We start from the raw sequence: 14,842 nt of genomic DNA on the forward strand, positions 1-14,842 counted from the left end.
GACTCAAATCCCCACAAAAACCATTAGCTATGTGCAACTAGAAAACACTTTGACTAGATAAATTGCTGCTATTCCTAAATTACCTGCATTTGACAGTGTTGTATGATTCAGAGCCAAAAAAAAAAAGCTTTTTAAACACCTGTACACTGTCTTCTCTTCTTCATTCACAAATCTGTCATCCACTTTTCCTATATTGCTGAATTTGACATCATTTCACTTTTTCAGACATGAAAGAATGATCCTATATCTGATCTTGGATTCCTCACCCAACAAAACCACCACTGACTGTATAATTAGGTCTAACCATACTCAACATTGCATTTCTAGGCTTCTTTGAAGTGCCTCACGTGATAAGAGTTTTAATTCTTCTCCTGACAGTGATGCATGATGTGATGATCCCACAGACAAGCAATGACTGCTCGTCTCACTGTCACCATAGATTGCAGGGGTAAAAGCCGACTGGAGGCAAAGGGACACAGTGCATTTAAAAAGCCTTTTGCCCTTCAGCTTTCCAGCTTTTTTCTCTCATCCACACTCAAAACATGTCTTGCTACACTTAGTTTTGCATGGAAAGAAAAGCAGATCAGAACAGCTCGAGACAATAGGAGTGAAAACAAAAGAAAAAGCAACTCTGCAACTAATAAATATAAGGGACAACCCCCCTCCTACACACACAGCTGGCTTTTCTTCCACCTTTCCATATGTATGATTAAAATGGAAAACAATATATATTCTAAAGTTTGATTTCCAATGTCTATTTTTCTTGCATGATTTTTTTTCATTTTGCATTTTATGTGTGTTTTGCTGTTAACAGAAATGCCTGTTATGATTGCATTTGAGAGATGTTTTAGGTTGGGTTTAGCTTCTGCATCCTCATCAAGGGCTTCTCGCTATCAGCTCCCATCTATTTCTTCTGTTTTCTCCATGTCTGGTTCTGAGTTACTGATGTAATTGGCTACTCCCTTCATCCTTGCTCTGTTCTTTCACCTACTATAAAATATTGTTTTTTGCTATTTTTGTGAATTTTAACGACTATAACATTTAAATCAGTACCTTATTCATACGCACTCAAAAATTCACTGTAGAGCAGACAGATGGAAGTTACCTATACCATAGCCTAGCCCAGAGCTATAAGAACGTATCCTTAACATCTGTCAAACACTTCATAGTACTTTTTCCATAGTTTCAATTTGATAGTTTTAACTATGATGTAATATTTCACTTAAAACCTATAAGATGAATTTTTCAATTTTGTTCAGTTTACTTACTTGCTGCTGTTGTTTTTTTTTTCTTTAGTTTAACCTCTGCTTCTCTTTCAGTTTCTTTTACTTCTGCTTTACTCAGAAACTTACATCTCCCACACTCCTTTTATCCTTCTCCAATTATTGTTCAGTGCTTATTTACACACATTTAGGCTTTAAAAATATTTGTTATTCATCCAGGATAAAATATTTCAAGACCTCTAGAATATTACTTTAAAGCCTACTGGCAACACTACTGCTTAGGAAATTATACATCTCTATATATCACATACCTACACCTGTATCAGGATTTTAATTTTATGGTTAATCAATGTATGGGAGCTCATCAGCACTCACAGGTATTCAGCTCATCTTATCAGATAGGCATTGACCAAATGGAAATGCACAAGTGGAATCAGATGGGACAGAATGACACAAGCTGCAAAATGAGATGGCATTTGGCATGTAGCAGTTTCCTCGCTGTGACTGAGAGGAGAAGCTGGACCACGGGGAGGTTAGAGAGCATCGGAGGCTGGGGCCATGCAGAAGAGCAAGACTTGTAGCAGAAGAAACTGGGGACATCCGAGAAGAGAGTCAGATTGTAATTAGGAAAATGCACCATAATTACAATGCTGAAAAACTTCCAGGGTTACGGTTCTTAATGCACTATTTGTTGCATCACCTGAGCATTTTATCTAGAACCAAAAATGCTGCAATGCTGTGTGCTGTAACAGTTCAAACTCAGGTTTTTCCATCCAGTGTAAAAGATGAGCGTGCCTTAAAACATGATCTAAGCTGAACTTTATGGATGGGGGCCCTCCTGGATGGGTGTTTCTCAAAAACACAAACCAAATTTCCCAAACTCACCTGAAACTCCTCCTGTAGTCCCAAGATACTTTCACACACATGAGGAGATGATTGTAGGACATTAAAAAGAATGAACAGAACAGTGAAGCTCACAGGAGCCTTGCACCATTGCCTCCCTAGTAGAAAATAATCTCTAACCAGTAAATCACAGAATTTTCTCCCTCCCATTCCCCATCTTTGATAGAGTTAATCAACTATTTTCTATATCAAAGAATGATCTGATCAAGACTGTTAGTAATATTTAGAGAGATCCCACATAGAGCTGCCCTAACCTGACAGTTTGGAGTACTGTCCCCTGCATTTTGTATGTTGAAACTTCCTTTCCTTGGACAAAAACCAATGGCCACCACCAAACCATAGTGCCAGCAAACCCCTCCATCTGTCAGGCTTTCCCATCTCTATGCACAGCAGTGCACTGCAACAATAAACCCTGACTCATAAAAACCCCTCCACTGAAAAGGTTTTGCTGAGGGGGCTGTTTAACATTTAGAGGAGCATGGGAGAGCAGAGATAATGTTACAATGTTCATAACGACCTATTTGCAACATGTGTGGGTCATTAAAATGTCCAATGTTGCAACAATTACTAATATTTATGTGGTTATACAAGGTTGTTTAATGTATTTACCATTATTCACCCTTTCATTAATCTCTTATGCAAAGCTCTTAAAGTATAAGCATGTAAACTACTCTTGTAATTAAATCTAAATTAATCAACAAAGGAACTATAATTGCATTAAGATGCTGCAAAGAGTTTCCCATCAAAAGAGGGAGGGGGTGTCGTGGTAGGGAACACACAACAATAGAAATGTCAAAGAGAACTATCAACAAGAGGGGCTGTTTATGAACAACGTTCTGAAAAACACCACAACACAGTCCCTGCCAAAAGCTCTGCTCAGACTAAAACTCCCATTCTCTGTTTTGGCTGCAAGGCCTCCCTGGGGCTTCCCCAGCTGGGCTACCACAGCCTGATCATGATTCATGAGCCAAGACCACTCCTGCTCCGCTCACCCTTCCGACGCCATCCCCTCGTTAGCAATCCTCTCTCCATCCTTGTGTAGGAGATGGCCCACAGTAATATGACAATACAACACTCTCCAGGGTATCCTCCCAGAAAACCCCTGGAAACACATTTGCAGCTCAACAATAATTGTTTGCTGTGCACCAGGATGCAGTTTCCCCTTGGGCTTGACAAGAGTTCTGGAAAAGTACTGAACCCAAGGGGGAGAGCAAGGCGGGAGATGAGGGGTTTAAGAGGAGTCCAAAGAATACAGCTGGGGGAAAGCTGCTGTAAATACAAGACCCTATTCTAGAGTTTCCAAATTGAAACACACTTTTATTTTCAGGCATTGCAAACAAATCACTAGACTCTTATTCAATGATTCGATATATATCCCACAATCTACAGCTGACAGGCTTAAAGAGCAATGCTAGATCCATTTCTGACTCTGGACTGCGTGTTTGTTAGTGTGTACACATGGCATCCGAATAATTTTGCATATATCCCCCACAAAAGCAGTGGAACTGAGGGCTAACAAAAACCAGTCTTAGCATTTTCATAATTATTTCAGCTTTTTTTAAGAGGAATGAATTAAGGCAAAATTTCTAAAGGCTTCTTTCAGACGATTCAATGTATTTGGCAAGTACCATAACAGAACACAAAATCCCTACACACGTTTTCTCTCATATCTGTGTTCACGCATTTTCATTTTGTTGTGGATTCAAGGACTGTAAAACAGTCTAGAGAGGCTGAGCTAGAAGCATGGTAAGGAACCAGACGGACAACCTCCCCTGAGCAAAAGAAACCAAGTGCTCCTCCATTTAGCCAGATCGTGCGGATGGGCTGTGCATGACCCGGCAACCTGCTCCTAGTGACTTTATGTTATAGTTGACGGCAAAAGGAATAAATAAAATCCTTGTTAAACACTGGAATTACGTAGATAAGAGTAGTGTAACGTTTCTTATTTTGGAACTGTAATGTGTAATAAAGTATTGCTAAATGCTGAAAAACCGGTAGGGATGTCACTTACGATCACAGTGATAGGTGCCTCTGATAGATGATAGAGAACATATTGTAATCACATATCGAGGCAGCATCGCAAACATCAGGATGCCACACAGTGATTAATGTCTAGGGCTTTTTCTGGCTCCATTTAATAGAAGACTAGCCCAGCTGCCAGCTGTTAACATTTATATGCTGCTGGCTCAGAATATTAACTGTTTCTTAGACAGCTTAAACAGGATGCACTACATGAAGGCACCGTGAGGATAAATACGTATTAGAAAACATCTTTAAACTATGACCTCCAGAGATGCTAATAGATATTCCTCATGCATCACAAGCTACTCTTTGCTTCTATCAATGTATCTGTTACCAATACTATTGCTTTGTTAATAGGTTAATTACACGAAAGACAGATTGTTTTACTAATAGATTGATTATAGAAAAGGATCATATTTGAAAAGCACAAGTGAAGCACAGTATTTTCTTCTACTGTCTGAATAAAACCCAATGAAATCGGAAAAAAATAGTTTTAGCTCAGGAACTTTGGATAGATATTTCCCTATGGAAGTGAAATGGGCATCTTGGAATGACAAAACACTAGCTTTTCTTCTTTCTGGGTGCGTGGCTATTTGTAAAGGTGTTTTTAAAAGTGGGATTTTAAAATCATGTATATATATAACTTCTATGTGTTTTTAAAAAAACCTGCAGTCTTTTTTTTTGCTGATACACATGCATATTGAGCATAGTGGCTCTTCAGTAGGGCTATCTTTGACTTTTAGACAATAAGCAACACAGAGAAGGATAAAAGAAATGTACTTTGCACAAAAATGGCAGGCTCTAAGATGCAAAAGAAGAGACAGTGACCTGAGCACAGCAGAAGACTGCTTCAGGGGATTAGTAATGAGGAGAAAAAGAAAATCTCTTCTGAGCTGCTGGTTCAAATACAGACCCATCAGGAGAGACAAAGAGCCACCACCAGCCCTTTGCCTCTGCATTATGAGTTTATCATGGGAGTTCAATTTTTAATGGATAATTATCAACATTACCAAGAAAAACCTGCCAGTTGTGGGCTGCTTGAGCAGAGGCAAACCAGAGAGGGAACGCAGATTGAAAGCAGACTAATAACTCCCATTGAAACGTGACTCTTCTGTGACCAAAACCCTTTGATAGGGACGAAGGAGAGCACTTGCACTGCCACTGCCTTTGTTGGATCTGTGCTGTATTTTTTATTAACACAAGACAGCTCTGCAGAGTCATTAAACCAGCACCATTCTAATTATGCACCAGCGATTAAGCAGATGTGACATTGAGCGAGGAAAATGTTTGATTAATGATCCAGGTGTCTAACTTTGGAAGAGTACATTTAGTAGTGTGAATTTGGGGACAATGGAGCTTAGAAGAACAGGATAGCTTTTGATTTCAGCCATATCGTCTGCCTCTGCCTTCTGATCTACTGTTACAATCACCAGCTACCTTGTCAAGAGACAACGCAGCACAGCAACGTTTCCCATTGCTCTCTGCCAAACATACACCAACAAACTTTCTGAGTCTTCTGCTCTGTTTTCAGCTTTTTATTCTACTTCTATATGAATAACCATTGCTGGGACTCACTTTATTTATCTCTAACACTCTCAGGTTTTGCCTGTGTGCAGAGAAGAGCTTCGCAGGAAAAACACACTAACGATTTTATTTGTTCCATAGATACCTGTTAAATGTTTACTTGAATACTATCCTTTTGGGATCAGTTTCCCACATCTAATGAAAAGCAGGTATCTAGTGTCAAGATCTCTCTCAGTCCACATGAAAAAAACAAAAAAAAAAGGAAAAAACAAAAGCCCAGAAAAGTGCAACTTTGGGAAAAGACGCAACGCTCGCAGTGTGGAGCAGCCTGTCCATACCGATCCATCATTACTTGGCAAGACTGGTTTAGCATAATGGCCTGAGTAGCCTGTCATGCTGGCATTACACTTGACATTGCAGGAGCCAAATTCTTGCAGCCAAAAGCGTATGAATTCATCTGTGAGGACACTCAAGTCTTGTCATTAAAGTCAAGTTTCATAGTCAGGGATGCCCAAGCAGCTGCTGGCATTCAAGTTATACACTAAAGGCAACATGTGGGCCTGACACGGTTAATCCTCTATTTAGCCTGGCAAGTGCTCATGCACATACACAGATAAGAGAGAAAATGCTCCTGCACTACTTTGTGGTTTGTACTTGACAGAAATTCACCTTTTCACCCACTTTTAATTGTGTCTGCCAGCCTTTTTTGGGTGGCACATCCCAGCACATGGAAGGGAGCAGCTCACAGAAAGGGAGCCTCACACACGCTCCATTAAAATACAGTTCTCTCCTCCCTTCTCCTTCATCTTTACATTGACCTAGGAAGTCAGCGTCAAGTTCTTTATCCTGAACTTCTGCTCTTCCCTTTCTAGTTCGAGGAGTTTGAAGAAAAGGTCACCAGGGGTTTTAGGCTTTGAAATGAGGAATTTGTATCAGCAAAGTCCAGGAACGGACCAGGAATAAAATCAGCCTTTGCCAAAGACCCCTGATGAAAATGAGTCATCCTTTTGGGTCTGCAGATGCAAAAGATTTTACTAAATTAAAAAATACAGGGATTAACAATAACAGCCAGTGGTCTGTATGGAGTATTTTTGAAGAAAGATTGACAAGTCACACATTCATCCTGCAAAACCCTGATAAAGGAGAATTACAGGGTAGGATACAAGTGGTTTCACTAAGAACAGCAGCACCAAGCAAAGCAAAAGCAAATGTAGACTAAGGCGTTAAGACATTTCTTAGCAATTACTGCTAGTCAGAAGCCTATGCAAACCACTCATGCATGTACTATTTACTGGTCAAGAAAAATAATCCCCAAACTTCTAGTTTGTCATTAAAGCACACAGGAATAAGTAAGACAGAGACTAAGAGGACTAGGAAATACATTGGTTTTTTTTAATATATTTAATTGCTTAAAGGAAAATCTTCATATGACTTTTCAGAAACTTTCCCCTTTTGTAATAGGGAAGAGCTCTCGACATTCTGAGCATTCTCCCATTTTATCTTATTAGAACAGACATCAGGCAGATTCACCAGCACATATGCCAGGCATGATCCTTCAAGTGGCCTGAACAAAGCAGGAACTACAGCCAACAACACATCCCCCAATATCTTAGTTGTTTACATACAAGCCGAACAATACAACAAATAACTTCAGCCAGAACCTGTGCACTGAAAGAGGAAAGGACTTTCCATTTATAGATAATCTATTCCAGGTTATAGACATATGTTCTGTAATCTTTCAATATTACACTCTCTCACTCCTCTTGCACGAAAAACTGCTATCAAATTTCCACCAAGAAACAAGTAAATGATATATATTACTTACAAAAGTTGTATTTTCCAATAATAATGTAGTAGTATTTGTTTCTACATTCAGTTCAACAACATGTCCATTCCTATTTTTGTACACCACTGCTGTATCTGCAAAAACAAAGGCATTAACAGTTAGCAAACACATTGACTATTTAATACATCTGTAGAGAAAACCAGCATATTACAATCATTAGAATATCTTTATCACAAGATGCAAACAAGACTGAGAGAATTGCACTCATAATATCTAGTTTTACTGATTTGCCTCATGAGCTTCAAAAATATCAGTTATGCTATATAGCATGTTCACCTCACTCAAAAATATGATTTCACTTAAATGGAAACATTTTCTGTGGCAAAAATGGGATTGCTGTGAATGAAGTGATATCTTGAACATAAACCCACTCTCACCTCAATACCACTGTCACTCTGATACCTTAAGGTCCAACAATATTTGTGAGGAAAAGGGCCATATACCAAAGTAAAGTTTTGCAAAGAAAGAAGCTTTTGCTGGACACCATATCAAAGAATCACAGAATCACAGAATGTCAGGGATTGGAAGGGACCTCAAAAGCTCATCCAGTCCAATCCCCCTGCTAGAGCAGGAACACCCAGATGAGGTTACACAGGAAGGTGTCCAGGCGGGTTTGAATGCCTCCAGAGAAGGAGACTCCACAACCCCCCTGGGCAGCCTGGTCCAGTGTCTGTCACCCTCACTGAGAAGAAGTTTCTTCTCAAATTTAAGTGGAACCTTTTGTGTTCCAGTTTGAACCCATTACCCCTTGTCCTATCATTGGTTGTCACCGAGAAGAGCCTGGCTCCATCCTCGTGACACTCACCCTTCATATATTTGTAAAAATTAATAAGGTCACCCCTCAGTCTCCTCCAAACTAAAGAGCCCCAGCTCCCTCAGCCTTTCTTCATAAGGGAGATGCTCCACTCCCTTCATCATCTTCATTGCCCTGCGCTGGACCCTCTCCAGCAGTTCCCTGTCCTTCTTGAACTCAGGGGCCCAGAACTGGACACAATACTCTAGATGGCGTCTCACCAAGGGAGAGTAGAGGGGAAGGAGAACCTCTCTGACCTACTGACCACCTCCCTTCTAATACACCCCAGGATGCCATTGGCCTTCCTGGCCATAAGGGCACAGTGATTCTGATATCTCCTTAAAAGGGACTCTAACAAAACTTATGTGCTATCTCTGGTAACTGGAGTGACAAAGATACACACTATATCTTAAGCTAGTCCATGTCCTGTGCAATTAGTGCTGGGCCACAGAATACCAGATAGTCACAGAAGCTGAATGTTAGCAAAGGAGGGTTAAAGCTAAATAGGTCCATTTGCGGGACATTTAAAACACTGTGGGATGAAGTGTCTTAATTTTTTCCTTCTACAACTTACTTGCTTTATAAGTTTCCATATGAAAAATAATTGAATACACCCAAACCAAAGAAAAAAAAAATTACAAAATTAATTGTGGCTTCTATGAAAAAGGCTTTGCATCTGTTCGTATCAATACTTGCAAAATTACCAAGAAATACAGAATAACTACATAATCCTTGATTTTAAAAGGTTCCAAATTTCCCACTATTTCTAATAAGAGAGCAAATAGATTGACTGCTGATTCTTGCATCTTATTCAAAACCCATGTTAGAGATTTATATTTCCTCAAATGAAACTATTTTGATATGAAAATGTAGAAAGCATAAGGAAAGTTCTAAATTAAGCCTGAAGAAAACACAAAAGAACTCTACTAATCCTCATTAATGTCTGAGAAATTCATTACAGATCCCTGAATTTTATGAAGTGGGAAATAAACATGACTGGCGAAAAAGGTTATGCTATCATAAAAAATATGCTTAGTTTATTCAGAAAAATGTAGCTGTATTTTAACTGACTCCACAGAAACCCTAGATATACAGCACTAGTGAATGTCCTCTGCTATGTTCTGTAAAATGAATGAAGCCTCATTTTAAGAGCTTACTAAACTATTTTAGGATCATATTTAGAAAGTGGGGTGGGATTGATGGAGTTCAGGACAATTATCAGAACTGGTGCTTAGGAAGGAAAATTAGATTGTGAAATGTGTGATTAATATAGATTTATTATAAAGAAAAATATTACAAATATTCATTTTGAATAAAAAAAAGCAACACTTTGTAGAAAGTTATAGTGGTTTATTGGCTACTTCAGAATGTTAAAGTTTTGCAGCTTCTTTTAGGGTTTTTTGCAGGTATTCTGTTAGGTGCCCTAACTCTGAATATCCCCAATGATGTTGCACCAACTAACTGCAACCAAGCAATATTACAGAAAAGATAAAGCTGTCTGGACAAAGAGCTGTCCCTAATTATGAGTAAACCATAATGTGAGAAATGGCACGTATGACACAGAGACATTGAACAGCTGTCAGCAACTTGCCATGGTCTTTTTTGGTCCATAGGTGAGACTAACATGTTACCCAAAGCCAAACAACAGTATCAGACTATAACTCCTTCTCAGTTATCCACTTTACTTCATGCCATTTACATTTGACCAACAGGATTTGTATCATCATGACTCATTAACATCCTACCAAGAACATTTCGCCCAAACAAACCTTGCCTCAAAATTGCTAACAGCACCACGAGTAAAGCACACAGTGCTAGGGCTCTTCTTGCAGGTCACATGGTGCAAAACAGTGTTTGGATCAGCAAATACTGTGAATGACATGAATTAAAGCCTTTGTTCTCAAGTTAGAAGAAAATTTATTCAAATGATCAGAACAGAAAATTGAGAGTCAGACTTGTTTAAAAGGCAGATATTACTGGACAGTAATTGTACCTCTCACTGAACTTGGGCTTTCATTTCTATATTGAATTCAGCAGTTAACTCCTGAAGTATTAAAATTAAATGAACACTTGCAAAATGCATGGAGATTCTCAAAGATTATATCAAAATACCATGCAACTTTTGAGCATAAACACAATCTTCAAAAGTAATCATATTAATTTATACGGAAGTCTTATTCCAATCAATAACTTGTCAGGCCAGATAATGTGAGAGTTGATGGTCATGCAACATAACAATTATTTTTTTCATTGATAGCTCAAGTGTAAATACGAGCCATAAACATACATTTGTTTTGATTTTTTTGTCACTGAGAGTCAAAAAATCTACAGTAGAAAATAATACTTGGTCCTTAACATTGTCCATTTACACAACTGATTATTTTGTTTATTTTCTTAGTGTCTTCAACCACAAAGAAGATGAGGGATCCCTAAACACTTCACAAAGTCATTCAGAGAAGTAGTTCCTACTTAACAAAGTTCAAAGACATCTAGGTCATATATATGTCATACATATAGTCACGAAAAAGTTGATGACAGGTACAGATGTTGGGATGTGTACAAGAGCCCAGCAAAGTAGATAATAGAATCAGCAGCCCTGGGGTGTTTTTCCTTAAACATATGCTTTAGATCTTTATATCAAGAATTAGTTTAGTCTGAATGTGGGTAAAAAATATAAAGAAGTTGAGTTTGGATGGCTGTTGTGATCTCTTCTGGCCTGGAATCTGTGTATTTATTATATCACACTATTGATTTTCTCATCTCTTGCAATCAGTCTTTTGGAATATAGGACTGTCTGCACAATATAACTCATGTTTGTAGCTCTGTGCTAAGACAATTTTAATAAAATTCTCAAACCTTGGGTGTTTTTTTAGTTGACAGCCTGTGGGATCAAGGAGTATTTATTTTTCCTTCTGACGCTTAATTGTGGGAAAGCAACATGTGCAGTTCCAGCCACCTGGATGATAAAGGAAGATCAACACTAACGTAACTATCCGGATGGTCAAAGAAGAAATAATACTAACATAATTAGATCACAGCAACTATTCAAAATATAAAGGGCCTCAGACAGATTGTACTGAAGTTTGTTTTTCATAATTGTAAAGAGTGATAGCCCAGACTCGTGAGAATGGTATGTTAGGCCAGATAATCACAACAAGTACATGTGATGTGTGAATGTTGTTGGGCCTGTGAATGACTGGGAATGTGATTGAAACAGACACAACATGAGTGTGGTGTGTTTGCAATAACAATTATTGAAAAAACATCTTGTTTAACCTCTTAGACCAGGCCCATATGTGTAAAAACTATAAATTGCCAATAGCTAATAAAGAAGGCATCAGCCTGGCTCAGCTCTCTGCTCTGCCCAGCTCTGCGCTCCTTCCTGAACACAATCTCTGCCTCTGCGTGCATCTTTGTCTGTGTCCCGGTGTGTGTCGTTCCTCATCGCCGCACATAATTCATCCCCACTTCCCTACAAACTATCAAATACCGATCTTAGCTGCAGATGGGATACTGGGGTTGCTTAGTGCTTCAGCCTTGTTCAGAGAATCCACGTGGGCGTGTGCCTGGTTTGATGCTCCAAGGCACAGCATGCAAATTCCACAAATCTCAGAAAAGACATTGTCGCCAGGCATAAAATGGACTGCTGCTCTTTCTCCCTCTCCTGCCTTACCTTGCAGCAGGTGGTTTAGTTTACCTGCTGAGATGGTTCAGGTATGCCTTTCCAAATTTATTCACACAACTGCAAGGGTTTCAACAAAGACTACTATAAATATATTTCTTACTCTCTGTGTTGCATATTTAAGGGTTTTCTGCAGTGTCTAATTAAACTCATTGGCCTTGTTAAGAGAGATACTTCATGTCTATCTGAATAACATAACAAATAGGGTTATTCAGCAGTAACTCTGATGATAGACAGAAATAGTTATGGTGGACTCAGCTATTATTTTTGATTTTTAGAATTTGTTCCATCTTGGTTTTGAGTTTATTTCTAAAACTGATTCTGAGTGACACTGTCTAGTAGACATACAAGCTCTGTAGACCAAACCTGCTGCTGAACAGGTTCTGTATATGCTATTTTGTGTTTTTAAAATTAAATCTTTTCAATGTGCTCTATCTCTAGGCAAAGAACGTGGAACACATGTTCTGCTGAAATGATTAATTCATACAATTTAAATCCTACTTTGGATGTCTTTATCCATATCATGAATATAGCCCTCAGTGATACAACTATTACGTAAATATGGCATCATCCTAATCTCAAGTGTTTTTAAAATGAAAGCAGCATTTCATATAAATATTTTTACTTTTATTTTTCCTGTTTTAGATTCAACACTGGTAAAAGTTTTGCTAAAGATCAGAATATGTGTTGTTGGCAGGAGATGCAGCTCTACACTGTGCCTGGCCTAATATATTTTATTCCAGGGAATGTCAATGTACAGGCAAAATAACATAAATGCAAAGAAATCAATGTAAAACTTTTCATATTTGACAAGCAGCTCGACCACCATCAATTCTGCAATAACATCTTTACCCTCATTCATTGAATTAATAACACTGTCATGTCCTAAAGGCTACAGAATTCATTTGTAGTACTCGCTGTTCCAAATAGCTTCTCACAGCATCATATATGTTCACATTATCTAAAAAAAATCAGGGTCTTTTAAATTCTAATGAAACATGTATAACTGGGGGGTTGGGGGGGGAATGGACTAACTCCCATCCTTAATTACATCACCATCACTGAAAATCAAGCAGTGAATTTTTCTAATGTAAGAATTTGCCCCAGGTCTATTTGGCCTTTAATGATCTCACCTTTTGAAAGCAGGACACTGAATAGTGGTGATTTATTTGGTGAGTATAAACTCTGATTTCATGTGTCACTGAAATTAACCAACTCATCCTGTCATTTAAATTACACAGATGGGTTGAAAGGGCAAGTCACCATATACTTTAAACCAAACCTAAATTGTGACTAAACCTCCATACTCTAAACACTTAAAAACTTATTATTGTTTACAGCCAGCCTCTATTATCTTTACTCAAAATGACTGCATCTGTAAGCAATGCTATGAGGTGGTATCTGCACTGCTACTGCTTTGCAAAATAAATCATCTAATTATTTCAAACAACAGTTGTGCAGTGTTAGCCCACTGAGCTGTTTATTCGCTTTCACTAGTGTTCCCCAAATGAACATTAATTGTCTTTTCACCAACTTGAAAAACAAGATTGACTTAGAGAGAGCCATTGCACCTTACTTCACAAGGACACAATTAATATTAAGTACGGCAACTATTTCCTCAGAAACCCATCTTTTCCTTGTGTACAGATGCATAAGTCTGTTGTGCTAGAACCATTATTACATATCATCAGTTTTCTGCTCCAAAGAATTAGAAAATAAAAGACAATACAAAAGGTAATAGTTAAAGAAGAGGAAGAGCCAAAGTGATTTGCCACGTCACAAAGCCCATCAAGAGCACAATGAGGAACTCAAGTCTCCACTTTCAGTCCAGCACCCTATTCACTTGCACCTCAGTACTGATCCAACCTTTCAGTAGTTGCAAGTTCTCTTCTTTTATTTGTGGTACCTGCATATTCAGACCTCTCCGTGACACAAAAAGTTCCGGGCTTAACCTGAAGATTGTAAAAGTTTGTTTTCCCATGGAAAATATTTACTAAGTTTTGGGTTGTTTAAACAAAATTCACGAACAGCAGTATTACCAAGTCAGAGTCCTCTTTTCCTTTACATTTTCCTTTTACTTTTTTTTAATTACAAACATAAGAGAATGTTGATACCTTGCTGTCAACACATATGTCAATCAGTCTTTGTTGTATACCGTATTATTAGAACTGCAGATGGCATTTCATTAAATTGATTATAGGAAATGTCATGCTAATTAAAATAGAGAATGCTTTCTGATTTAATGAACAGGAGGTGCTAGACAAATCTTTGTCTAATTAAGTGTTTGCTAATTAAATAAAATAGTCGTTTACAAAGATATTACACATACAGACCAAATTTCATTATGCCAGATAAGTCATGTGTCAGATTTCCACTGCTCGTCTAAAAGTCTAAGCTCCTCTTAGTAGTGCTTTCCAGAAAGCATTTATTCTGCACTAGTTTTATAATGCAAACTATGACTCTTCTAGGCAAACTTTCATTATATAGAATATTCCCTACACAAACTGGCTTGCAAAGTTGTAGACTTTGTGCTGTCAGCTTCATTTTCACAGCAAAACTAAACCATCACCCCAAGGTTTTTGAAAGGTACATTCCTCTTTTATGTACTGCCACGATAACACAAAGCTGTTCGAATTTAGAAATTTCCAAGTTTTCCTACAAGCTTCTCAATTTATTAACTGGTAACTTAAACTGCAGCCTTTTGAGAGCTTTGGTCCCGCCAGCTGTCACAGACAGTAGGAACATTTTGCTTGAGCTATTTCTTCTCCACTCTCCCTGGATGGAGAATTTCGCCTGCGCTTCTCTTCTGCTCCCCTGGGACTCTGCTTGGAAGTGAGCACAGTGGCTCT

The 14,842-nt window shown here is 38.3% G+C and overlaps 1 protein-coding gene across 1 annotated transcript in view; it reads right to left on the reverse strand.

Moving 5' to 3' along the window:
* Positions 1-14,842, reverse strand: part of DPP10 (dipeptidyl peptidase like 10) — a gene marked incomplete at its 5' end in the record, with an annotated part of 220,898 nt that overhangs the window by 136,668 nt on the left and 69,388 nt on the right. The window contains one exon of the mRNA XM_082055996.1: positions 7,498-7,592. Within this exon, the coding sequence (XP_081912122.1) occupies positions 7,498-7,592 (95 nt within the window). The remainder of the gene's footprint in view (positions 1-7,497; positions 7,593-14,842) is intronic.

Source organism: Streptopelia decaocto (genome assembly GCF_964273445.1).
Source record: "Streptopelia decaocto genome assembly, chromosome: 6".
Classification (NCBI taxonomy): domain Eukaryota; kingdom Metazoa; phylum Chordata; class Aves; order Columbiformes; family Columbidae; genus Streptopelia; species Streptopelia decaocto.